The sequence below is a fragment of the Prionailurus viverrinus genome, chromosome A1 (assembly GCF_022837055.1).
Source record: "Prionailurus viverrinus isolate Anna chromosome A1, UM_Priviv_1.0, whole genome shotgun sequence".
Taxonomy (NCBI): Eukaryota; Metazoa; Chordata; class Mammalia; order Carnivora; family Felidae; genus Prionailurus; species Prionailurus viverrinus.
The window spans coordinates 122,186,282-122,211,844 of record NC_062561.1 but is presented as its reverse complement, the minus strand read 5'-3'; the positions used below and the strand labels follow the sequence as shown (position 1 = coordinate 122,211,844).

Sequence of the window (25,563 nt, the reverse complement as noted above, 5' to 3'; positions counted from 1 at the left end):
GCAAGCTGGGGAGGCGCAGAGAGAGAGGGAGACACAGATCTGAAGCAGGCTCCAGGCTCTTAGCTGTCAGCACAGAGCCCAATGTGGGGCTCAAACTCACAGACCATGAGATCGTTACCTGAGCTGAAGTTGGATGCTTAACCAACTGAGTCACACAGCATAGTATTTATTTTTTAGAGCTTTTGACAGTTCTATTTTTATTTTTGTGTATTTAAAATTTTTATTTGTGTATTTTTGAGAGAGAGTGAGAGAGTGAGAATGAGAGAGAGAGAGAGATCTCGAGTGGGAGAGAGAGGTAGAGAGGGACGGAGACAGAATCCCAACCAGCGGCTCAAGGTCAAGCCATTAGATTATGACCTGAGCTGAAACCAAGAGTTGGACACTTAAATGACGAAGCCACCCAAGCGCCCCAAGCTTTTGACAGTTTTAATCTTTTCTAGTTACATATCAGACTTTTAGAGGGGATCTGGGGATGTGATATAATGAACATAATAGCCAATCTAAAAAAATTATTGTTTTTAAACTTTCATTTGGAAAATTTAAATAGCAAAATAGAGATAATAGTATTATGTACTTCCGTGTACCCATCACCCAACTTCAATAATTGGCAGTTCAGGGCTATTTTGTTTCATATATCCCTTCCTGCGACCCTGCCCCTCCACCCCTCAGGATTCATTTTAAGCAGATTCCAGGCACTGTACATACATATTTGACATAGTTTAGTATAAGTTTTTACATCGATACATATTTTAATATTTTTTAATGTAATGATAACTTCTCTTAAAACATAATCCCAGTGCCATTTTCATACCTAATAAAATCACATGATGTCTAGATGTCTCTTTGTGGTATTGGTTAACATTATCGTGCATTTACCTTGGGTCCAGCCCAAGGTTAAGTCCTTTGCCTGTATTAACTCTTTCTTTTTAATGTTTGTTTATTTTTGAGAGAGAGACAGCATAAGTGGGGGAGCGGCAGAGAGAGAGGGAGACACAGAATCTGAAGCAGGTTTGACTCTGAGCTGTCAGCACACAGCCCAGTGTGGGGTTCGAACTCACAAACTGTGAGATCATGACCTGAGCCAAAGTCAAACACTTAACCGAGACACTTAGGAGCCCCTTAACTCTTTTAATTTTCATACTAATACTATAAAGTTAGTATAATTTTTATTCTCATTTAAAGATAAAGAAATAGAAGCTTAGAAAGCTTAAGGAATTTGTCTAAGGTTCTACAGCTAGTAAGTGGTGGCAGCTAGGACATGGCTAGAGTACTAGGAGGAAGCAGAAATAGAAGCCAGAAGATGAACATTTTTGTCCACCTTGACTTTTTGCTGACACAATGATCTGCGAACTTCAGATTTATTATTTATCATCTTTGAAATGGTAATCACTGGTCTGCCTCCTTCTTAGGGTTATGGTTAAGATGCAAAAAGTTAATGTTCGTAAAAGTTTCAAGAACTGCAGAATATTATGAATATATGGAAGAGCTTGTTATCTTTTTTAGTGGTTCTTTACTGGGGATGGTCTTGTCCTCCTGAGAACATTTGGTCTGGAGACTGTTTGGTTGTCACAACTAGGGGATTCTCCTGGCATCTGGTGGGCAGAAGCCAGGGATGCTTCTAAGCCTCTTACAATGCACAAGACAAAACACAAAAAATTATTTAACCTAAACTGTCAAAAATGCCAAAGTTTTGAACCTCTGACTTGTCAAATAACCTTTTAACTAATTATTATAACCAATTGTCTAATTAAATAACCAGTGAAGAAATTAAGGCTCAGATTGATCAAGGTCAAACAACAGTTGGTGGTGGGGCCAATATCAGGTTTCATTACAATTGACCTTGGATGTTTTGATGGACAAGTTTTTCTGAGAAGCAGAAACTTCAAAGAAGAGATTTTGTGCATTTAATGTGTTCAATAACAGTGAAAAAAACCATAGTTCTTAGTAATTTGTGAAGACTGTTTCTTTCATCTCCTTTACAGTGGGTGACCTGAGTGGTGCCTGGATGGCTCAGTCAGTTAAGCCTGTGAGTTTGGCTCAGGTCATGATCTCGCAGTTTGTGAGTTCGAGCCCCATGTCTGGCTCTGTGCTGACCGTTCAGAGACTGGAGCCTGCTTCAGATTCTGTGTCTCCCTCTCTCTCTGCCCCTCCCTTGCTTGTGCATGCTTGCGTGCATGCTCTCTGAAAAATAAACACTAAAAAAAATATATAAAAAAGGAAGGAGGAAGGGACTTGGCAGAAATGAGACAAGAAGGGCCTTAAGTGCCAGGTTTAACAGTATAGACTCTATCCTGACCGCTATAGAGATCCTCTGAAAAGGAATTGACTTGATTATATTTGTGTTTTGATATCATTTCCACTCAGCAATCTGGTAAGGATTTATGGAAACAAAATATTTCCTTGTCACTTTTATTTTCCTTTAATTACTGGAGGAACTTATTATGTCCATGATTTTTCTTTTTCTTTTTTCTTTCTGTCTCTTTTTTTCAAAGAGTTTATTTATTTTTTTAAACTTTTTTTTTAATGCTAATTTTTGAGAGAGAGAGAGAGTCACAGTTTGAGCAGGAGAGGGGCAACGAGAGAGGGAGACACAGAAATTGAAACAGGCTCCAGGCTCTGAGCTGTCAGCACAGAGCCCAGTGTGGTGCGGGGCTTGAACCCATGAACTGCAAGATCATGACTTGAGCTGAAGTCCGATGCTTAACTGACTGAGCTACCCAGGACCCTTTAAGATTTTATTTATTTATTAAAAAAATTTTTTTTTAATGTTTATTCATTTTTTTTTTTTCAACGTTTATTTATTTTTAAGACAGAGAGAGCCAGCATGAATGGGGGAGGGGCAGAGAGAGAGGGAGACACAGAATCGGAAGCAGGCTCCAGGCTCTGAGCCATCAGCCCAGAGCCTGACGCGGGGCTCGAACTCCCGGACCGCGAGATCGTGACCTGGCTGAAGTCGGACGCTTAACCGACTGCGCCACCCAGGCGCCCCTGTTTATTCATTTTTGAGAGACAGAGAGAGACAGAGAATGAGCGGGGGAGGAGCAGAGAGAGAGGGAGACACAGAATCCGAAGCAGGCTCCAGGCTTTGAGCTGTCAGCACAGAGCCCGACATAGGGCTTTAACTCACAAACCATGAGATCATGACCTGAGCCAAAGTCGGACGCTCAACTGACTGAGGCACCCAGGTGCCCCTTTAAGATTTTAAGTAATCTCTACACCCAGCACAGGGCTAGAACTCACAACCCCAAGGTCAAGAGTTGTGTGCTCCACTGACTGAGTCAGCCAGGTGTCCCCAGGACTTTTCAAAGTAGGGAATTCTTTCTCATTTCTTCTCTGCCTCTCTGGCAAGGTTTTTCCTTTAATCCATCATTTACCTCCTCCTTGTAAGCTGATATTTCATCTTTCTGTTGCTTGTCTTTGTCTCCTGTTTTTAAAAATTTTTTTTTTCAACGTTTATTTATTTTTTTGGGACAGAGAGAGACAGAGCATGAACGGGGGAGGGGCAGAGAGAGAGGGAGACACAGAATCGGAAACAGGCTCCAGGCTCTGAGCCATCAGCCCAGAGCCTGACGCGGGGCTCGAACTCATGGACCTCGAGATCGTGACCTGGCTGAAGTTGGAGGCTTAACCGACTGCGCCACCCAGGCGCCCCTGTCTCCTGTTTTTTAACTACGTTAAAACTACGTTTAACTATGTTAAAAAATAGGAAACCATTCTTTGGTTTAAAATATAGAAAACTGAAAATAGTACAACAGAGCTGATACCTTTTAGTAGATTTGTATTAAATCTTAATTTTAATAGTGTTGGTTATTTTATTACTTAATACACAAAGTATATTTAAGATAGTTATTGGAGAAATAATGCTAAGTTTGGGTTTTTTTTATTGCACATAATTCCTCTTTGCAAGTGTTCAAATTTGTGTAACCATTTAAAAGTCCAGTATATTTGTGATACAAATAGAAAGCTTATTGATTGATAGATTCATTGATTGAGAGAGAGCTAGAGTGTCAGTTGGGGATGGTCAGAGAGAGAGGGAGAGAGAATCCCAGGCAGGCTCCACACTCAGCACAGAGCCTGATATGGGGTTTGATCCCATGAACCATGAGATCATCACCTAAGTTGAAATCAGGAGTCAGGTACTAAACCAACTGACCACCCAGGTGCCCCAAAAGTAGTTTTTGTAAGCTCTGCATACAATGTGGGACTTCAACTCACAACACAGAGGTCAAGAGTGACATGCTCTACTGACCGAGGCCACGAGGCGGTCCACTTTTTTAAAAAGTAGTATAAAATATATGTGTGTGTGTGTGTGTGTGTGTATATATGTATTAATTTTTTTAATGTCTATTTTTGAGAAAGAGACAGAGCGAGCGAGGGAGAGACAGAGAATCCGAAGCAGATTCCAGGCTCTGAGCTATCAGCACAGAGCCCAGTGTGGAGCTCAAACCCACAAGCTGTGAGATCATGACCTGAGCCCAAGGTGGATGCTTAACCAACTGAGCCACCGAGGCGCCCCTTTTTTAAAAATTAAAAAAAAAAAAAAAATTATTTGTAAATTTAAAAAAATGTTTATTTTTGAGAGAACGCCGGTGGGAGAGGGGCAGAGAGAAGTGGGCAGAGGATCTGAAGCAGTGTCTGCACCACAGCAATGAGCCTGATGCAGGGCTCGAATTCATGAACTGGGAGATCATGACCTGAGCTGAAGTTAGATGCTCATTCGACTGAGCCACTCAGGTGCCCCAATGTTTTTTAAATGTTTGTTTATTTTGGAGAGAGAGAGCATACTTTTTTTAAATTTAAAATTAAAAAAAATTTTTTTTAATGTTTGATTATTCTTGAGAGAGAGGGACAGAGTGTGAGCAGGGGAAGGGAGGGAGACACAGAATCTGAAGCAGGCTTGAGGCTCTGAGATGTCAGCACAGAGCCCAGCATGGGTCTCGAGCTCACAAACAGATCTTGACCTGATCTCACGTATATACATATGTGTGTATATAAATTGTGTATCTATTTAAAGTTTATCTGAGAAAGAGAAGAGAGAGAGCATGTGGGGAGGGGACAGGGAGAGAGGGAAAGGGAGAGAATCCCAAGCAGGCTCCACACTGTCAGCACAGAGCCTGACAGAGGCTTGAACTCACGAGCTGTGAGATCATGACCTGAGCTGAAGTTGGACGCTCAGCTGGCAGAGCCACCCAGGCACCCCTAAATACATATTTTTAAGTGAATTATATGCCCAATGTGGGCTTGAACTCATGTACCCAGATCAAGAGTTGTGTGCTCTCTGGACTGAGCCAGCCAGTCGCCCCAATGGAAAGCATTTTTTAAATTGTTGGGTGAAAGGACAGAGAGAGGCACTCTTAAAGGAGACTGAGTTGCAGTCTTGAGGTAACTTGGCAAGTTCGTCTTGTGTAGTAGGTTGTAAAAGTATGAGTAGAACCCAGAGGCACCTGGCTGGCTCACTTGGTAGAACATGTGACTCTTGATCTTGGGGTTGTAAGTTTGAGCCTCATGTTGGGTGTAGAGATTACTTAAAAAAAAAAAAATCTTAAAAAAAAGGTATGAATAGAACCCAGGTATTTTCTCATTTGAAAATGCTGCACAATCTGGGAATGTTTGCACGTAAGAAGGGGGTAAAATCCAATTTCAGTTCAGATAACTATACCAGAAAATACATTTTAGAGACTAATACTAAATTTCAAAACAGAATTAGATTTGTGTATGGTCCATTAGTATCCAACTTTCATACTTGTCTGCTCTGTGTTTCATTCCACGCCAGCTTTGGCTTACCTGCTTTTAGCATCTGTTTTTCACACAGTCACAAACTGAGAAGGAAGCTCTAGCGCTTCCTTTTCAGAGGTAGAATGATCATACATGTTTTTTTGCTTTCGCTTTCATCCACAGGCAGCTTATGGAAGGATGGCAATGTTGCTGGTACATCTGATATATTAGAGACATGCTTGCCATTCTGTTTCATTTAAATTTCATGTTAATAGTCTGTTAACCATTTTGGAGAGGAGTTCTTCATCAGTTGCCTTGAAAAAAAACATGTAGATTACTAACCCTTCCTCGGCCTCTTCCCATTGGGTCTCAACATCCTTTGATTGAGCATTATTGCAGCTTGGCCATCTTGTACTTTTCTAAGTATTTGTGCATCTTAACTAAATAGGAACAGTATCTGTTTTAGTGTCTCATTTAATAGAAGTATTTCAAAGCCCTTTATATATTTTAGTCATTCATTAACTATCCCTTTGGTGTTTAAAGTAGACAGATTGTGATAGCGCAAATTTTTAATCTTGTTTGTTTAAAGTTCATGATAACCATGGAGAAATTGCCTATCAGTAAACAGCTTGTTCTATGTGAACATATTTTTTTTTCTTTTTTTAAAGCAAGACTGTCCAAGTATAGAGTGGATTGTTGTATCTCTTTTGTGTCCAATAGGAAAGAAAAGGAACAGCAAAAGTGGACTTTTTGAAGAAGATTGAGAAAGAAATCCAACAGAAATGGGATACTGAGAAAGTGTTTGAGGTTAATGCATCTAATGTGGAGAACCAGACTAGGTGAGTAGTACTTTATGAAGTTCTACACCTTGTGTTCCCAAAACTGTTGGCTACAGAAACTGCTTTGTGGAAAGGATAAGGCAGATTGTACTTATAATGTCTGAAACAGGCTGAAGAAGGTAACTTTTATTTTCTCGATTTCAAAGTAGGATTTTCTTTCCAATAGAATTCTTTTTTTTTTTTTTTTTTTCTTTTTTTTTTAAGTGAGCTCTGTGCCTAGTGTGGAACTTGAATTCACGACCTTGGGATCAAGAGTTGCATGTTCTCTGAGCGAGCTAGATGCTCCTCCTATAGAATTCTTAAAGGACTTTTTCTACATAGCTTTTTTTTAACTAATATTTTTCATATTTAGACAAAAGAGAATGTTTTGAAGTTTTGTCTTTCCTAACTGATAAAATGAGATTATTCCAGTAGAGATTCATATTATGGTGCTAATTATCTCCAAAGACACCAAGTATTAAATTTTGAAGGGTTTCAGGGACACCTTGGTGGCTTAGTCAGTTAAGCTTCTGACTTTGGCTCAGGTCATGATCTTGTGGTTCATGAGTTGGAGCCCCACATCGGTCTCTCTGCTGTCAGGGTGGAGCCCTGTTCAGATCCTCTGTCTCCCTCTCTTTGCCCTTCCCTTGCTTGGTAGCTTGGGTGTGTTCTCTCTCTCTCAGAAATAAATAAATGCTAAAAAACAAAACAAAACAAAAAAACCAACAACAACCCAACTCTTTAAAAATTTTTTTTCAAGGGTTTCTGTATTTTAAGATCTTATTTCATAAATACTGTATTGCCTTGGTTTTAAGCATCAATTATAAGACAAGCCACAGGTAATGATATGGTACTAGGGAAAAATAAAAACAAAATAACTGCCCCCAAACAGTAGTGTAATAAATGTATGCATCAATTATAGGAGCATCTCAATTTCAGATATGTTGAAATGTAGAAAAATGTTCTTGTTACAATGACGAAATACTTTGACAATAATTAAAATAGTAGCTAATCTTGAAAACTTATTGGTTGTTATGCAAAGGCTTAGGAAATATTCCATTTTTAGTATGCCTATTATCATTTAATTTTTTTTTTTTTTTAATTTTTTTTAACGTTTATTTACTGTTGAGACAGAGAGAGACAGAGCATGAATGGGGGAGGGTCAGAGAGAGAGAGGGAGACACAGAATCGGAAACAGGCTCCAGGCTCTGAGCTGTCAGCACAGAGCCCGACGCGGGGCTCGAACTCACGAACCGTGAGATCATGACCTGAGCCGAAGTCGGCCGCTTAACCGACTGAGCCACCCAGGCGCCCCTCATTTAATCTTTTTAATAACCCTTTAAGGTTAGCAGTATTTTTATCCTTATTTTATTTTATTTCTTTATTAATATATTTTTTAAGCATTTATTTATTTTTGAGAGACAGAGAGAGTCAGAGCATAAGCAGAGGAAGGGCAGAGAGAGAGGGAGACACAGAATCTGAAGCAGGCTCCAGGCTCTGAGCTGTCAGCACAGAGCCCGACATGGGGCTCAAACCCATAAACCTTGAAATCTTGACCTGAGCCAAAGTCAGATGCTCAACTGACTGGGCCACCCAGGTGCCCCTATTCCCATTTTATAGATGAGGATACTGAGGTACAGGGAAGCTAAGTAACCAGTTCAAGGTTGCATAGCTAGGAATTGACAGGGCCTGGACTACTTTTTAGGACATTCTGATTTCAAAAGGTACTTTCCTTGCTACTAAGCAACATGCTAGTGGAATTTTTTTATGTTTATTTTTGAGAAAGAGAGAAAAAGCATGCATGTGCAGGGGGGTACAGAGAGAGAGGAGGACAGAGGATCTAAAGCAGGCTCTGTGTTGACAGCAGAGAACCCGATGCTGAGGTCAAAGGTACAAACTGCAAGATCACAACCTGATCTGAAGTCAGACACTTAACTGACTGAGCCACTCAGGCAACTCTGAATTTGGACTTTTTTTTTTTTTTTTAAAGAAATTAAGAGTGTTGCTGTAATATAAAGTCTTTGATGTTATACTTTATAGCTTTTGTTGTTTCTAGAATTTTGGCCAACTTCAGGTAGTTATCGAGAGTGAACTGAAAACTTTGTTCCATGAAAGAAAATGAAGTGAGGGAACTTAGAAATGTAACATTGAATGAAAAAAAAGTTTTTTTCAGTAATATCTCCACCCGACATGGGGCTTGAAATCACAACCCTAGAGTCGCTTGCTCTACCAACTGAGCCAGCCATGTGCCCTGGTGTATAATTTTTAATGAAGCCCATAGGTGAGCAAAAGTAAGTGATAACATTGTTTAAGGACACAGACAGAGATATAAACTATTCAAAATGAAGGGAATGACAAAAGTAGATTTCAAGATACTGGTTTTCTCTGCGGGGAGAGGGCTGAGGAGCACACAGTGTGGATTCAGTGGGCTCATCACTTGGATAGCATGCTTACAGGCATTCATTTTATTGTGCTTTGTAACTTTTATAGGTACGTTATACATTTGATTGTAAGAAAAAATAATACAATAAATTAAACAGCTTTAGAGAGACACTTCTTAAATTAATTTTCCATGTGTCATGTAATACTGAAGATGTTTTATTATAGCTGATGGACTTTGAATTGCTTTATATATATCAAATGAAGGCAAATCTCATTTAATCACTAAAATATTAAATTAATCCAGTTTCCTAAGAGTATTAAAATTATCCTCAGTAAATTATCTTTACTCAGCATTTTTAAGTTAAACCTCCAGTATTTGCTGCAAGGATATTTATTTCTTTAATATCTAACCATAAACATTTTATTTTTTCTAAATCACAATTAAGTTTCAATTTCAGAGGGCTTTTAATTTCCACATTCATATGTTTACTTTTAAAGGTCTTTTAAATAATAAAATTTAAACAAGTTGTTTGTAATAAGCTTTCCCTTCACCCTACCTCCTCATTTTAAAAGGAACTTAACATTTTCTTTTGTGTACTTTGTTTTTTCATGATTGTTTTGCAGCAAGGGCAAGTACTTTGTAACCTTCCCATATCCGTATATGAATGGGCGCCTTCATTTGGGACACACATTTTCTTTATCCAAATGTGAGGTAATGTTTCCTCTGTGGTTAACATAATGGGATTGAGGGTCTTTGATAAATACTATTTTGAAGAAAATGGCATGTATGCGATTTATTTCCTGTTAAGAGAACTTAGAATTCCTTAATTTTAAGCCTAAATTTTATATTTTTACCTATATTAAATATTCTTATATTTAATTTGTATGTGCTGTGTGTATGTGTGCAGGGTTCTAATTATTTATGCATGGTCATAAGTAATTCCTTTTTGGTGAAAAGACAGAAAAAAAGAACAATGGGCCAGAATTGTGGAATGACTTCCTTCTTTTCTTTTTTTTTTTTTTTTTTTTTAAATATTTATTTATTTATTTTTGAGTGGGGCAGGGAAGGGCAGACAGAGGGAGACAGAGAATCCCAAGCAGGCTCCACATTGTTAATGCAGAGCCTGATGTAGGGCTCGTTCTCATGAACCTGATATCATGACCTGAGCTGAAATCAAGAGTCAGACTCTTAACTGACTGAGCCACCCAGACGCTCCAGGGAATGACTTCCTTCTAAAGCAAGAGAGGAAGAGGAAATCTGAGCCCATGATCTTCATGAACAGTCAACATTCTGTATTCATCTAGCATTTAAACTTATAATTTAAATTTAGTTTTCTTTTTGTAGTTTGCAGTAGGATACCAGAGACTGAAAGGAAAAACTTGTCTGTTTCCCTTTGGTTTACACTGTACTGGAATGCCTATCAAGGTAAGATTGCTTTTGGGATTGGTTCCTACTCTTTTTAGCTTAAAGCAGATGTAATGTCCAATTTAAGAGCTTGAAATAGTATTTTCAGATATTTATTATAATGCAATGTCTTGGCATGAGCTGAATTCATTATAGTGAAAACTATTTTTTTCAATTAGAAACAGTTAAAAAATATTTTTTTAATGTTTATTTATTTTTGAGAGAGAGAGAGAGAGAGAGAGCATGAGCAGGGCAGGGTCAGAGAGAGAGACAGAGACACAGTATTCGAAGCAGGCTCCAGGCTCTGAGCTGCCAGCACAGAGCCCGATGCAGAGCTCGAACCCATGAACGGTGTGATTGTGACCTGAGACGAAGTTGCACGCTCAACCAACGGAGCCAGCCAGGTGCCCTGAGAAACAGTTTTTTAAAAGTTTATTTATTATTTATTTTGAGAGAGATAGAGAATGAGTGGAGAAGAGGGGCAGGGAGAGAGAGGGAGAGAATCCCAAGCAGTCTCCATGCTGTCAGTGCAGAGCTCAATGCAGGGCTCAAATGCATGAACTGTGAGATCATGATCTTGAGCCGAAGTTGGAAGCTTAACTGAGTGAGCCACCCCATGTCCCATGAAAATTAAAATTTAAAAGGCATTTGAAGAAGTACTTAAATAAAGGGTAAACGTTAAGGTCTAAGTGATTTCTTTTAACAAAAAAAAATTTTATTTTTTTATTTTTTTTAATGTTTGTTTATTTATTTATTTATTTATTATTTTTTAATGTTTATTTATTTTTGAGACAGAGAGAGACAGAGCATGAACAGGGGAGGGGCAGAGAGAGAGGGAGACACAGAATCTGAAAGGGGCTCCAGGCTCTGAGCTGTCAGCACAGAGCCCCACGCGGGGCTCGAACTCACAGACTGTGAGATCATGACCTGAGCCGAAGTCGGACGCTCAACCGACCAAGCCACCCAGGCACCCCCCCCCAAAATTTTTTAACATTTATTTATTGTTGAGAGACAGAGACAGAGCATGAGCGAGGGACAGGCAGAGAGTGAGGGAGACACAGAATCCAAAGCAGGCTCCAGGCTCTGAGCTGTCAGCACAGAACCTGACGCGGGGCTTGAACCCACAAACCGCGAGATTATGACCTGAGCCAAAGTCGGGCGCTCAACCAACTGAGGCACCCAGGCGCCCCAGGTCTAAGTGATTTCTCAGTAATTTTTGTATCTCTATTGGTGACCTTACATATTGATATTTCTGTTTTCAAGTTAGATAATAACTATTAACAAGTATTCATGACATAGAGTAATAAACAGTTTTTTAAATGTATAATGTTTGTTTTAGTTGTATCATATTTTGATCATGTTTGCAAATGTCTTCGTTTGTCATAAATTTATATTAGAAATAATTCTCAATAAAGAAGGGGCCAGACAATTATTGTTGAAAGGATTCCTTAAATGTAAGAGGGTTGGGAAATTTAACTTCCCATTTCTTTTGCTTCTCCAACCTTTTATTTTGAAAAATGTCAAACCTGCAGAACAGGTAAAAGGATAGAATGAACAGCCATATACCCTTCACTCATAGTTACCGAATATTAACATTTTCCATAATTCCTTTGGTTCTCTTAATGCACATGTAATACATGCATACTTTCTTTTCTCTGTTTCTGTGAACTCACTGAAAGTAAGTTACGCATATCATGCTGTGTTACCTCTAACTACTTTAGCATGTGTCTTTTGAGAACAAAGGCATTTTATACATCATCACAGTTTCATTATCCCCTCCAAGAAATTTAACATTGATGTAATATTAGCATCTTCATCTAATCTCTAGTCAGATGTTTCCCGTTGTCCCAAAATGTCCTTTCCGGCCTTTTTTTTTACTTTGTGTGTTGTCGGTCACACGTTGCATTTGGTCATTAATTCTTTTTGGTTTCTTGTAGTTTGTCATGACGTTGATGTCTTTGAAGAGTGTATGCTAGTTATTTTGTAGAATGGTCCATAGTCTGAATTTTCTGATTGTTTCTTCATGATTACATCTGGGTTAAATATTTTGACAAGAATACTACATTGGTGAGGCGTAAACTTCCCATTGTATCACATGAAAAGGCATAGAATGGCACTTTGTCCCATTTTAATGATGTTGAGCTAGTAACTGTCAGATTTCATTCTGAAGGTGGGTTATTGAAAAGTAATCTGCAGATGATACTTTGGGAGCCTCTGAATATCTGGTTATCCAATAACCCAGTGGTTTTAGCATCATTTGATGCTTCTTGTCTGCTTCACTTTTTGAATAAGTGTTTATAAAATGGTGACTTTCTAGTTGTGTCATTCTTTCCTTATTAGTTAACTGAAATTCTTCTGCATGGAAGAGTCCCCTTCGTTTTTAAAAGTCATAATCCTATATTTGCATTTTTCTCTTAACTTTAACTTGGTGTCATCTTTGTGTATATATATATATATATTACATATACATATATACATACGTATAAATATACATATATAATACATATACTATTTATGTATGTGTATATACACGTACATAACATATATACATATATAATATATATGTATGATATGTGTTATATGTGATATAGTGTAATTGAGAGGAGCTGGGGTGGAAAGCCAAAGTTCATGTGTTATCTCTGTAGCTTGCTAGGTTTATAACTTTTGGATAAACCCCTTCATCTCTCAAGTGTGTGTTTTCTAACTAAATACCTGTCCTATCTACCTCGGAAGGTTGTGATGATGATGGGGATATAAAATAGTAATCTTTAAATTGATAAATGCTGTGATTCATATTGTTATTCAAAATGATAACGCTATGTCTTACGTTTTTCTCTTAAAAAATTTTTTTTTTCATGTATATTTTAGTTTTGAGAGGGAGACAGAGACAGAGTGTGAGCAGGGGAGGGGCAGAGAGGGAGACACAGATCTGAAGCCGACTCCAGGCTCTGAGATGTTAGCACAGAGCCCAACGCAGATCTCGAACTGGTGAACCACCAGATCAGAACTGGAGTTGATGTCGGATGCTCAACTGACTGAGCCACCCAGGCACCTCATGTCTTATGTACATATTTTTGAACTTTTAATGTCTAACAAAATATACTACATTAAGAACTTTGAGTGTTGAATAAATGCTTGCTGAATAAAAGCAGTAAAATACTAATGTATAAATTAGTGAATTTTGAGGTACATGAATTTTATCATGTGAGTTTTCTATTGTGATCCACATGTGTATAGGTGTATTGCAGAAAATTTCAGAGTCAATTTTAGTTGGCTGTAAAAATATCAAAAAATTCAAATTGTTTCTACCTCAAATTTTGAACTTCACTCTAATGTTGTATTTGTTACAGGCATGTGCTGATAAACTGAAAAGAGAGATAGAGCTTTATGGTTGCCCCCCTGATTTTCCAGATGAAGAAGAGGAAGAGGAAGAAATCAATGTTAAAACAGAAGATGTAATAATTAAGGATAAAGCCAAAGGAAAAAAGGTTTGGTGGTTAATAATATTTATTTTGGTTGAAATTTTATATTTGTCTGATTTATATTTGTCTTTTTTTTTTTAATGTTTATTTACTTTGAGAGAGTGTGCATGGGGGAGGGGCAGAGAGAGGCAGGCTCTATGCAGTGAGCACAGAGCCTGAGGCGGGGTTTGATCTCACAAACCATGAGATTACAATCTGAGCCGAAATCAAGAGTCAGACGCTTAACTGACTGAGCCACCCAGGTGCCTTGTCTAATTTATCTTTGTATTTTCAGGACTTAGCACATAAAAAGTACTCAGTAATTTTGAAAAAGTAACAAAGCCAGAAGTTATTTTTCTGACTTTTCGATGGCCCTTTCCCCCCCTTTTGCTTTTTTCGGCAATAAATTTTAGATTTAGAGAAGAATTGCAAGGTAGAGCGGAGTTCCCTCATGATCCCCTAAGTTCCCCTAAGGTTACATCTTATATAACCATGTACAACCCTGAAAGCTAAGAAATTAACATTTGAACAATACTATTTACTGAACTACAAACCTCATTTGACTTTGAACAGTTTTTTCATTAACACCCTTATTCTGTTTGCAGGTCTAATCCAAGATTCCACATTGCATTTACTTGTCACATCTCCTTAGTATGTCTCCTTAGTCTCTTCCATCTTTGTCTTCCTTGATTTTCACACTTCTGGAGAGTGCTGGTCAGATAATTTATAGAATGTCCCTCAATTTGAGTTTGTTTAATGCTTTCTCATGAGTCATGAGTTGATTGAGAGGTGACATGTCCTCCTCATTGTATTGTATCAGTGAGCGTATGATATTGGTATCACATTACTGGTGATGTTAACCTTGATCATTTGGTTTAGGTGGTGTCTGTCAGGTTTTTCTACTGTAGGGACTCCATTTTGCCCCTTGATTTGTATATATTTTGAGAGATACTTTGAGGCTATGGAAATAGTACTATTTATTTATTTATTTATTTATTTATTTATTTATTTATAATGTTTATTTATTTTTGAGAGACAGATCATGAGTGGGAGATGGGCAGAGAGAGGGGAAGACACAGAATCCGAAGCAGGCTCCAGGCTCTGGGCTGTCAGCACAGAGCCTGACGCAGGGTTCGAACCCATGAACTCTGAGATCGTGGCCTGAACCGAAGTTGGACGCTTAACTGACAGCCACCCAGGCGCCTCAATATCTTCTTTTTTAATATTTTCTCATTAATTTTAGCATTCATCTGTGGATCTTGCCTGCCTGCTATAGTTATTACTGTGTTCTTTTTTTTTTTTTTTATGTTTGTTTATTTTTGAGAGAGGGAGAGAGAATTCCAAACAGACTCCACACTGTCAGTGCAGAGCCTGATTTGGGGCTTGAACTCATGAACTGTGAGATCATGATCTGAGCTGAAATCAGGAGTCAGATGCTTATTTGACTGTGCCACCTAGGCACCCTATTACTGTGTTGTTCTAATAGTGATTTTCCATTTCCCTCATTCTTTCTCCATTTATTACCTAGAATTCTTCTGAAAAGAATAGTTGTCCTCTCTTCCCCAGTTACTTATTTATTCAGTCCCTTTTTATATAGGTGTGGATTCGTGCATATTTATTTTATTCTTTGGGTTATACTCCAGTACTCTCTGGTGTTTTGGGGGTTGTTATTGTAATTACTCAACTTGTTCTGATTTTGGTCATTGAGAGTCTTTTATGCTGGCTCCTGTGGCTATCCTGTGGCTAAAAAAGATGCTCCCATCTTTTTTCTTTTCTTTTTGAAGCCCTTTATAATTTTCTGGTGCCAAGATACTACAGCTTTGTCTTATATTTTCCCTGTTCCAGCCCTGGAATCAACCACATCCCCAAGGAGGCCTGTTTCCTTTAGTTGAGAAATGGTATTTAGAAAACTAAGTTCTGAATGCTAGGTATACTCATTGTAGCTCCTTTCACTAGAAAGAGGAAAGAAATATATGTATTAACCCTGGTAACCCACATATATGCACCTGTCTATAATAGTTCTTTATCTCTATATATGTTTGAAAAGTTCTTACTGTGAGGCACCTGGCTGGCTTATTTGATAGAGCATGTGACTCTTGATCTTGGGGTCATGAGTTTGAGCCCCACAGTGGGGTTAGAGTTTACTTCAAAAAAAAAAAAAGTTCATACTGATAACTTTGGCTCCCTGTTAGCACCATAAGGCTCATTCTAGCATTCTCCTTTTGCCAATTTGTGACTTCTTTCTCTGACATTGAGAAATCTGGCCCTCATTATTTATACTATATGATTTATTTAATCCTAGTCTACTGGTAGTTCAGAACTGCTTAACCCATACTCCTGGGAGGAACAGTTTTACCAACTAAAGTACAGTGTTTGTATATACTTTTTGTCCTTAGAATCTAGTCAACATATTCTTTTCCAAAGTTACTTCTTTTTTTTTTTTTTTTTTTTTTTTTTTTTTTAGTAAGCTCCATGCTGAACATGGGGCTCTTGAAGTCAAAGTCCCTGAGATCAAGTTGCATGTTCTACTGACTGAACCAGCCATGCACCCCTCCAAAGTTGCTTTTATTTATTTTTTAAATTGTTTTTATTAGTTATTTTATTTATTTATTTATTTATTTTTTTTTTTTTGTGAGAACTAAAATTATATGACATTTTTATTTTAGGCTGCAAAAACAAAAACAAGCAAACAAACAAATAACAACAAAAAAACTTGAAATAGGCTTGTCAAATGATGTAAATTCATCCTTTCCAGGGAAGCGGAAGGTAGACCAGTGCAGGTTATCCTCAAGGCCACATACATCCTGCTTCACTGCTGCTTGCACTCTGCTGGGTTTTGATCCTTCTTTGAGTCATAGTCTGGATCATTTTCCTCATCTCCTTCTTCTTCCCCTTCCTCATCCGCTTCTTCATCATAATCATCATCATCATCTTCAATAGCTTCTCCAGTAAAGTATAACACTGATCTTGGGATTATACGCTCACGTAAAAAGTGACCAATTTCAAAGTCTGCAGCAAGGATAGCTTCAGCATCATCATCCAGGTCTCCACTCTCGGGAACTTCAGGAGGGGCAAAAAAATTAAAGAAAGAGTCGTTGGAAACTGTTTTGGTCACAGTACGAACTGTCCCACGTCCCTTGTGTTTCTGCTTCTTCTTAATGGTTTTCAAAGTGACATTCTTTCCTTTTTTCCAATCTATCTGGCACCCTGTACAACCCATAATTTCTGGTCCATCAAAAGAAAAGGAATCAGAGTCATCTGGTTCTGACCTCATCCTGTATGTCTTTGTCAACACTTCATTTGTGAAATATTCATTGGGTTCAAAGTGAAATTCTAAGACAAAACTCATGGGCTGGCCAGCATCTGAGAACTTCACTTTAATATCTTTTAAGTGCTTCAGAATAGGTTCATCATGTTCCTGAACCATATCACTGAGCAAGTCAACATTCTTAAAAACAGTCAACCAGAATTCAGGAATTCCCTTGGGGTCTTCTTTTTCTTCATCTTTTTTCTCATCTTCAACCTTGGCTTTTTCTTTCAGCTCCTCCGAAATTTCATCCTCCTCATCTGGTTTCCATTCACATTCCTCTTCTGTAGGTTCATAAATTGCATTAATGATCTCAAATCGCTTATCAAATAGAGGCTGATAGAGAACAGCATACTTTCTTTCAAGATCATGAACTTCCTCATAGAATTTGGCTTCTATCTGTGCACATTTAACTTGAAGGTTTTTGAGAGCATTCACTCGTCTCTTAACTACCCTAGGCAAGCTTTCAATGTATCCTGTTGGTGTTCTACCAGACCATCAAGTCTTTCTTGAAGGGCTGCAAGAATCTGAGGATTTTGCATCATCTGAACAGTCAGCTGACGCGCTTTGATTTTTGTTTCTTCACCAGTTTCTTCTTCTTCTACTTCTTCAACATCATCCAAATCTTGATCAAGTTCAGACTGTTCTTTGTTGTCAATGTCTGCCATGTTGTAAGAACTCCAAGTATCGGTGGTTAGCACGGGGAGCCAGGCGGCTGGAGCTGCGCAGGCAGTGACTCAGGGCGGCGGCGGGAGGAGCAGGAGGCGGCGCCGCGAGCAGATGGCGCTAAAAAAGCTTATTAGTTATTTTAAAAACACATTTTTTTTAAATGTTTATTTACTTTTGAGACAGAGATACAGAGAGTGAGCAGGGTAGGGGAAGAGAGAGAGGGAGACACAGAATCTGAAACAGGCTCCAGGCTTTGAGCTATCAGCACAGAGCCTGATGTGGGGCTTGAACACACGAACTATGAAATCATGACCTGAGCCGAAGTCACACGCTTAACCGACTGAGCCCCCCAGCTGCCCCTTTATTAGTTATTTTTGAGAGAGAGAGTGTGAGCAGGGGAGGGGCAGAAAGAGCAGGGGACAGAGAATCTGAAGTAGGCTCTGTGCTGACAACAGTGAGCCTGATGTGGGGCTTGAACCCACGAACCATGAGATCATGACTTCAGCTAACGTCGGATGCTCAATCGATTGAGCCACCCAGGTGCCCCCCACTCCCCGACAAAGTTACTTCTAAAACTCCTTTTTTTTCCACTCACTTCAAAGTGTGGTTGTATCATATATTAATAATACTGTTTGATACATTTGTCACAGTCTGCATTTCATCTTTGGTTCCTCCCATGTCCTGGTTGATTTTTTAAACAAATGTATATATAATAAAATTCAATCTTTTTAGTAGATAGTGGTGTTGGTTTGACAAACACATGGATTTGTGTTTCTTTTTTTTTTTACTTTTTTTTTAAATGTTTGTTTAATTTTGAGAGAGTGAGACAGAGTGTGAGTGGGGGAGGGGCAGAGGGAGAGGGAGACACAGAATCCAAAGTAGGCTTCAGGCTCTGAGGTGTCAGCACAGAGCCTGAAGCAGGGCTCAAACCATGAGATCATGGTCCAGCCGAAGCTGGACTCTTAACCGACTGAGCCACCCAGGCGCCCCTGGAGTCGTGTTTCTAACCCCACAGTACCATACAGAGCAGTTCTATCACCTCCCAAATTCCTTCCCTGTCTTTATAGGTTTATAGTTCAACTCCTTTACCCAACTCCATTGCCTGACATTTGGTTGCCTTTTTGATATTGGTAAATATTAGAAGAGGACAAAACTCTTGTCAGTAGCTTATTCATAACTAAAAAAGATACATATGGCATTAGGAAGAAGGAAATCGAGCCTGGTGCTGACATCTTATCTTTGATGATAATTCTTTATGGTTTCAATGATTTAGTTACCTCTGGTGTCAAGGTCTTAATATCAGACTGTTCGGTTTGACAGACAGAATAGCACATCTCAATTCGTTAGTAATCTGACATATCAACAGTATGTTTTGGAATAGAAAAATTACTACTAAATGGGATTATTTACTTAAAATGATTGTGGTCCTAGAATTTGGTAATCATTTGGTTGGTTCTTGATGGAGTTTGTTTTTACTGGTTATTTTCAGAGTAAAGCTGCTGCTAAAGCTGGATCTTCTAAATATCAGTGGAACATTATGAAATCCCTTGGTCTGTCTGATGAAGAGATAGTCAAATTTTCTGAAGCAGAACATTGGCTTGATTATTTCCCACCACTGGCTATTGAGGATCTGAAGAGAATGGGCTTGAAGGTATGTCCATCACCCCTACAGTTTAAGAAAATATGAAGAACACATTTGTATTTATGTGATTTCTGTGAGTTTGGACCATCTCATAATTTAGAATAATTTATTCCACCTGTATTCCAGTAATGAATTAGTTCTGTTATTGTTAGGGCCTTGATGTAAGCAGTGAAGTACTTTAATATTTGTTGTATTGAAAATGTTTTAATATGTTAGCAATTAGTAGAAGGGAATTCTGTTCAAAGACTGTGAAGAAGGCAAAGGTTAGCTTGTGTATTTAGGAATACACAAATGTGTTATTTAAATGTTCCTTCTTAACTTATTATAATTTCTATATGTTTGTTATATGAATATGTGTGCTTAAAAACTTACAAGTTAAATACGAGTTAATATAATTATAATATATATTTAATAGGTGGAGCCTGAATATTGTTCTCCTTTTAATGTTCGATATAATTTTAAGTTGGAAAATAAAGAGTGGAAGAGTAAATAATTGGTGGGAGTTTTTATTCATAGAAACTATACACATTTCTCAAAAATCACGTATTTTCTTTTCTGTAGGTCGACTGGCGTCGTTCCTTCATCACCACTGATGTTAATCCTTACTATGATTCATTTGTCAGGTGGCAGTACTTAACATTAAGAGAAAGAAGTAAAATAAAATTTGGGAAGCGGTGAGTTTGTTGTCCTTCAGTATAATAAAGCAAAAATTTAACTCTGCATTATAATTCAGTGCCTGATAGATGGTTTCTTTTTTTCATTATCCTTTCTCTTCTTCTTTTTTTTTTTTTTTTAAATTTTTTTTTTTTTTTTTAACGTTTATTTATTTTTGGGACAGAGAGAGACAGAGCATGAACGGGGGAGGGGCAGAGAGAGAGGGAGACACAGAATCGGAAACAGGCTCCAGGCTCTGAGCCATCAGCCCAGAGCCTGACGCGGGGCTTGAACTCACAGACCGCGAGATCGTGACCTGGCTGAAGTCGGACGCTTAACCGATTGCGCCACCCAGGCGCCCCTATCCTTTCTCTTCTTATAACTTTTTTCCTTTTTGTTCTCATGTCTCCTTTGTTTTCCTTTTTGTCTTACCAGAATTTTAGTGTTTTACCAGTGTTTAATGTCTCTGAGCTGCTAAAAAGAGGGAGAATAGGAGTATTGGCTGTTATGATCTCCCTAAAGATTCTTTTCAGTATTTTCAGTCAAGCAGAAAAAGAATTTTATATATGTGTTAGTTTATCTACTTTTTCTATAAATTGTTTAAGATTCTTCCTTGATTCTATGGATTAATTAAAAACTATGTGTACTTCATAACTGAATTTATATTTTAGAATCTGTTTCATACCTACCGGCACAAAAATAGACACTTCGAATCTGTTTCATACCACAAAGCCAAGACCGGTGCATAGTTTTCAGGGGTATTACCTTTAATGAAGGCAGAAAGCTTTCATTAAATAGGCTGGCCACTACTCATAAAAGCATAAATAATTGATGTAGACATTTGTTCAGTTAAAAGTTTTAGTTAGAAGAAATATTGTAAGATATTAGCAATAAACGCAAATACATTAGGATAAAACTTGTATATTATAATAATATTTGTCACTTACTATTTTTTAGGTATACCATTTATTCTCCAAAAGATGGACAGCCTTGTATGGATCATGATAGGCAAACTGGAGAGGTAATTATTTGTGACATAGAGTAGCTATTATAATAATTCTCACTATGGCCATAGAGTTTATGGAATAGATCAGGAACCTAAAAATAATTTTATTTCAGTGCTGAGGTGTATTCTGGTGGCTGTGAAGAGGGAAATAGAATGTTACTGTAAGATTCTGTGTCTTGTCTAAGACCTTGTTACTCCAAAGGTGGTCCTAGGACCAGCTGCATCTCATCTGCTTGTGAGAGAAAAGCACATTCTTGGGCCTCATCCCCAAATTGCTGAATAAGAAGCTCTGAGGGTGGAGCCCAGGAATCTGTCTTTAATAAGCTTTCAATATGACTCGCATGTAGGCTAATGTTTGAGGAGCGCTCCCTGGAGAATACATTGCTCTAAAAAGAGAGATGGGGCAAGGTAATGAGATATGTGGCTAACTGATGTACACAGATTCCATTTATACTTGCTTTGATCATGTGCTTACTTATTTCTAAAGTACTTCTAGCCATGCATGACATCAGTTCATTCTACATTCCTTAGTAACATTATTCTTTGTAATACTTGAGTGAAGCCAGGGTCATTTGCCTAAAGCTGTGGCACAGTAAATCAACAACAGTGCCAGAATCTGAACTTAGGATTCCCTATGAGTGCATCTTCCTTTGTTACCATCTTTGAATGCATTTCTAGTCTAGCGACTACTTTTCGAAGTGTGCTTTCAATTATGGTGTAACTTATCTAACAGAAATGAGAATTGATCAAAATTTTGAATTCAGAAGACCCAGTTTACTGACTGTATTAACTTTTAATATGGTCAACACCAGCAGTATCCTAAATTCCAGTAGTATGCCATAGTTTTTCGAAGCATTTTATTATTCATTTGTCTTATGTGATCTTTGGGTAAGTCCTGTGTGAGTCACAGTACGGTTATATTACAGTTGAAGGAATGAAGTCTCAGAGAGACTTTGTCTCCCTTGGATCAAGATATTAGTAACAGCCCAAGCTAGGTTTTGAATGCTTGTGCTCTGGCCCCTGGTCCAGTATATTTCTATGATGCCTGCTCTGGGGGATTGTTTGATTACATATTCTGACTCCCATTTTGGTAAACACCGTTTTGGGTGATTACTCTAAGTCACTTTTTCCCCCCTCATTCTTCACTCTCAAGTGAATTCTTAGCAAACTGTCCTTACTTAGTAGAGTCTGGGCCTCCTTTACCAGCTCTGATTTGGTGTGGAGTGGGAAGGTGGTCTTTCAAGTCACTTCTTACACCTTAGACTTATGGGAATATAGTCAGCTCCCTACTGGCTGACTCCTCCTTGTAAGAAAGAATTATTCTAACAATGCAAGAATCCATCTAAGAAATTTGAATCCGATCTCTCACTTCTATGTGTGGGTTTAATTCAAGTCTTTTTTCTTCTTAAGGTTTGGTTTTGTTTATTTGTTTAGGGTGTGGGACCTCAGGAATATACTTTAATCAAGTTGAAAGTGCTTGAGCCGTACCCATCCAAATTAAGGTAGGTTCACTGCAGAGTTATTGCATTATCTTTTTTAAAAAAAAATTTTTTTTTTTTCAACGTTTATTTATTTTTGGGACAGAGAGAGACAGAGCATGAACGGGGGAGGGGCAGAGAGAGAGGGAGACACAGAATCGGAAACAGGCTCCAGGCTCTGAGCCATCAGCCCAGAGCCCGACGCGGGGCTCGAACTCCCGGACCGCGAGATCGTGACCTGGCTGAAGTCGGACGCTTAACCGACTGCACCACCCAGGCGCCCCTTGCATTATCTTTTTGAAGTAACAGATAGATGCAGTAGAATCCACAGCGCTTTTTTGCGGAAACATATATTTTTTTCTTCTTAGTGGCCTGAAAGGGAAAAATATCTTCTTGGTAGCTGCGACTCTCAGACCTGAGACCATGTTTGGACAGACCAACTGTTGGGTTCGCCCTGATATGAAGTACATTGGGTTTGAGACGGCGAATGGTGATATATTCATCTGCACCCAGAGAGCCGCCAGGAATATGTCATACCAGGGCTTTACCAAACATAATGGAGTGGTGCCTGTTGTTAAGGAATTAATGGGAGAGGTGAGTTGGGTAGCAAATTTTTAATTTTAGTGCTTAAATTTAGAGGAACATTTTATCCATGACACTTGAGAAAAGAGCATTGGAAAAATCATTTTAATTGAGGAATACATGCAATGTGTAAATCGTAAGTTCAGTTTTTTGGTGCAGTTTTATTACATGTGTACACTCCACCCTAATCAAGATACAGACCAGTTCCAATTGTCCAGAAGGTGCTCCCACGTCCATCTTGCAGTCAGTGCCCACCCCTCTTCCACAAAGGTAACCACCACTCTGCCTTTAGTCACCAAAGATTAGTTGCTGTTCTTGAACTTTACGTAATTGAATTATATAATCTGTACTCTTTTGTGTCTGGCTTCTTTTGCTCAACGTTAAGTCTGTGAAATTCATGCATGTTGTGTGTAGTAGACTTGTTCTTTTTTTATTGCTGTGGAGTATTCCTTGAATGACTATATCACTATAGCATTTTTGACTCTTATGTTTCAGTTCAGTAAGTATCTGCTTGAAAAATATAGACAGTTCTCCCCGAGAGATTTAATGGTTGCAGTGGAATATGATTACCTGTGTTTCTGGTATAGAATTGCAGCTGTTTGTTTTTCTGAAGAATCTTGGTTGATGGTAACTAAATCTGGACGATTATATAGCTTTTATTCTTACACTTTATTTACTTACCAAAATTTCAGAGTATATTTTATTAAACCCTTTCATAAATGCTAATCTTAGGTATCTTGATAAATCACATTTTCAAATTTTTTTATGTTTATTTTTGATTTTTTTTTTTTTTTAAATTTTTTTTTTTTCAACGTTTTATTTATTTTTGGGACAGAGAGAGACAGAGCATGAACAGGGGAGGGGCAGAGAGAGAGAGGGAGACACAGAATCGGAAACAGGCTCCAGGCTCTGAGCCATCAGCCCAGAGCCCGACACGGGGCTCGAACTCCCGGACCGCGAGATCGTGACCTGGCTGAAGTCGGACGCTTAACCGACTGCGCCACCCAGGCGCCCCTATTTTTGATTTTTAAAAAAATATTTATTTTTGAGGGGCGCCTGGGTGGCGCAGTCGGTTAAGCGTCCGACTTCAGCCAGGTCACGATCTCGCGGTCTGGGAGTTCGAGCCCCACGTCGGGCTCTGGGCTAATGGCTCAGAGCCTGGAGCCTGTTTCCGATTCTGTGTCTCCCTCTCTCTCTGCCCCTCGCCCGTTCATGCTCTGTCTCTCTCTGTCCCAAAAATAAAATAAAAACGTTGAAAAAAAAATTTTTTTTTAAATATTTATTTTTTTTAAAAAAAAATTTTTTTTTAAATATTTATTTTTTTAAAAAAAAAATTTTTTTTTAAATATTTATTTTTTTAAAAAAAAAATTTTTTTTTCAACGTTTTTATTTTATTTTTGGGACAGAGAGAGACAGAGCATGAACGGGCGAGGGGCAGAGAGAGAGGGAGACACAGAATCGGAAACAGGCTCCAGGCTCTGAGCCATCAGCCCAGAGCCCGACGCGGGGCTCGAACTCACAGACCACGAGATCGTGACCTGGCTGAAGTCGGACGCTTAACCGACTGCGCCACCCAGGTGCCCCAAAAATATTTATTTTTGAGGCGAGACAGAGTGTGAGCAGGGGAGGGGTAGAGAGAGAGGGACACACAGAATCTGAAGCAGGCTTCGGGCTCTGAGCTGTCAGCATAGAGCCCAACGCGAACCGTGAGATCATGACCTGAGCCAAAGTCAGATGCTTAGTTGTCTGAGCTACCCAGGTGCCCCTCTTCCTCTTTTTAATATACAGATGGCAATATATTTTGGGGCGTCTGGCTGGCTTAGAAGAGTGTGTGACTCTTAATGTCAGGGTCCTGAGTTTGAATTCTGCACTGAGGGGTAGAGATTACTACAAAAAAACCCAAAAAACAAAAAAACACAAATGGCAGTATACTTTATCACATTTTTCTACATCTTGCTTTCTTCTTTTTTCTTTTCCTTAGCTATGTCTTGGTATTTGCCTTGTGGGTGCATAGCTTCCTTATATCTTATGTTTTGCAGCCACATAAGTAGTCCATTGTGTGGCTGTACCACAGCGTATTTAACCATTTTATATAATGCACATTTTTAAAAAAAATTTTTTTTTTCAACGTTTTTATTTTATTTTATTTAAAAAAATTTTTTTTTTTTAACGTTTATTTATTTTTGAGACAGAGAGAGACAGAGCGTGAACGGGGGAGGGGCAGAGAGAGAGGGAGACACAGAATCGGAAACAGGCTCCAGGCTCTGAGCCATCAGCCCAGAGCCCGACGCGGGGCTCGAACTCACGGACCGCAAGATCGTGACCTGGCTGAAGTCGGACGCTTAACCGACTGCGCCACCCAGGCGCCCCTATATAATCCACATTTGAATAGATTCCTGTTGTTTTCTGTTACAAGCAGTGCTGCCACTTCTCATCAGCTGTTG

The 25,563-nt window shown here is 38.6% G+C and overlaps 2 protein-coding genes across 4 annotated transcripts in view; one reads left to right on the top strand and one right to left on the bottom strand.

Moving 5' to 3' along the window:
- Nucleotides 1-25,563, top strand: part of LARS1 (leucyl-tRNA synthetase 1) — a 79,158-nt gene that overhangs the window by 4,681 nt on the left and 48,914 nt on the right. For 2 of the 3 annotated variants that reach the window (XM_047862767.1, XM_047862786.1), the window contains exons 2-10: nt 6,436-6,554; nt 9,540-9,627; nt 10,261-10,341; nt 13,671-13,808; nt 19,247-19,408; nt 19,961-20,073; nt 21,011-21,074; nt 22,494-22,561; nt 22,906-23,131. In XM_047862767.1, coding sequence (XP_047718723.1) covers nt 6,436-6,554; nt 9,540-9,627; nt 10,261-10,341; nt 13,671-13,808; nt 19,247-19,408; nt 19,961-20,073; nt 21,011-21,074; nt 22,494-22,561; nt 22,906-23,131 — 1,059 coding nt within the window. Of the gene's footprint in view, nt 1-6,434; nt 6,555-9,539; nt 9,628-10,260; nt 10,342-13,670; nt 13,809-19,246; nt 19,409-19,960; nt 20,074-21,010; nt 21,075-22,493; nt 22,562-22,905; nt 23,132-25,563 lie in introns of those variants that run through there. The other variant, XM_047862777.1, reaches the window with a different exon arrangement.
- LOC125167903 (nucleosome assembly protein 1-like 1) lies at nt 16,421-17,887 on the bottom strand. The gene is given in 2 exon segments (XM_047862799.1): nt 16,421-17,576; nt 17,579-17,887. Coding segments are annotated over 2 exon segments (1,164 nt in total). The 5' UTR covers nt 17,757-17,887; the 3' UTR covers nt 16,421-16,590.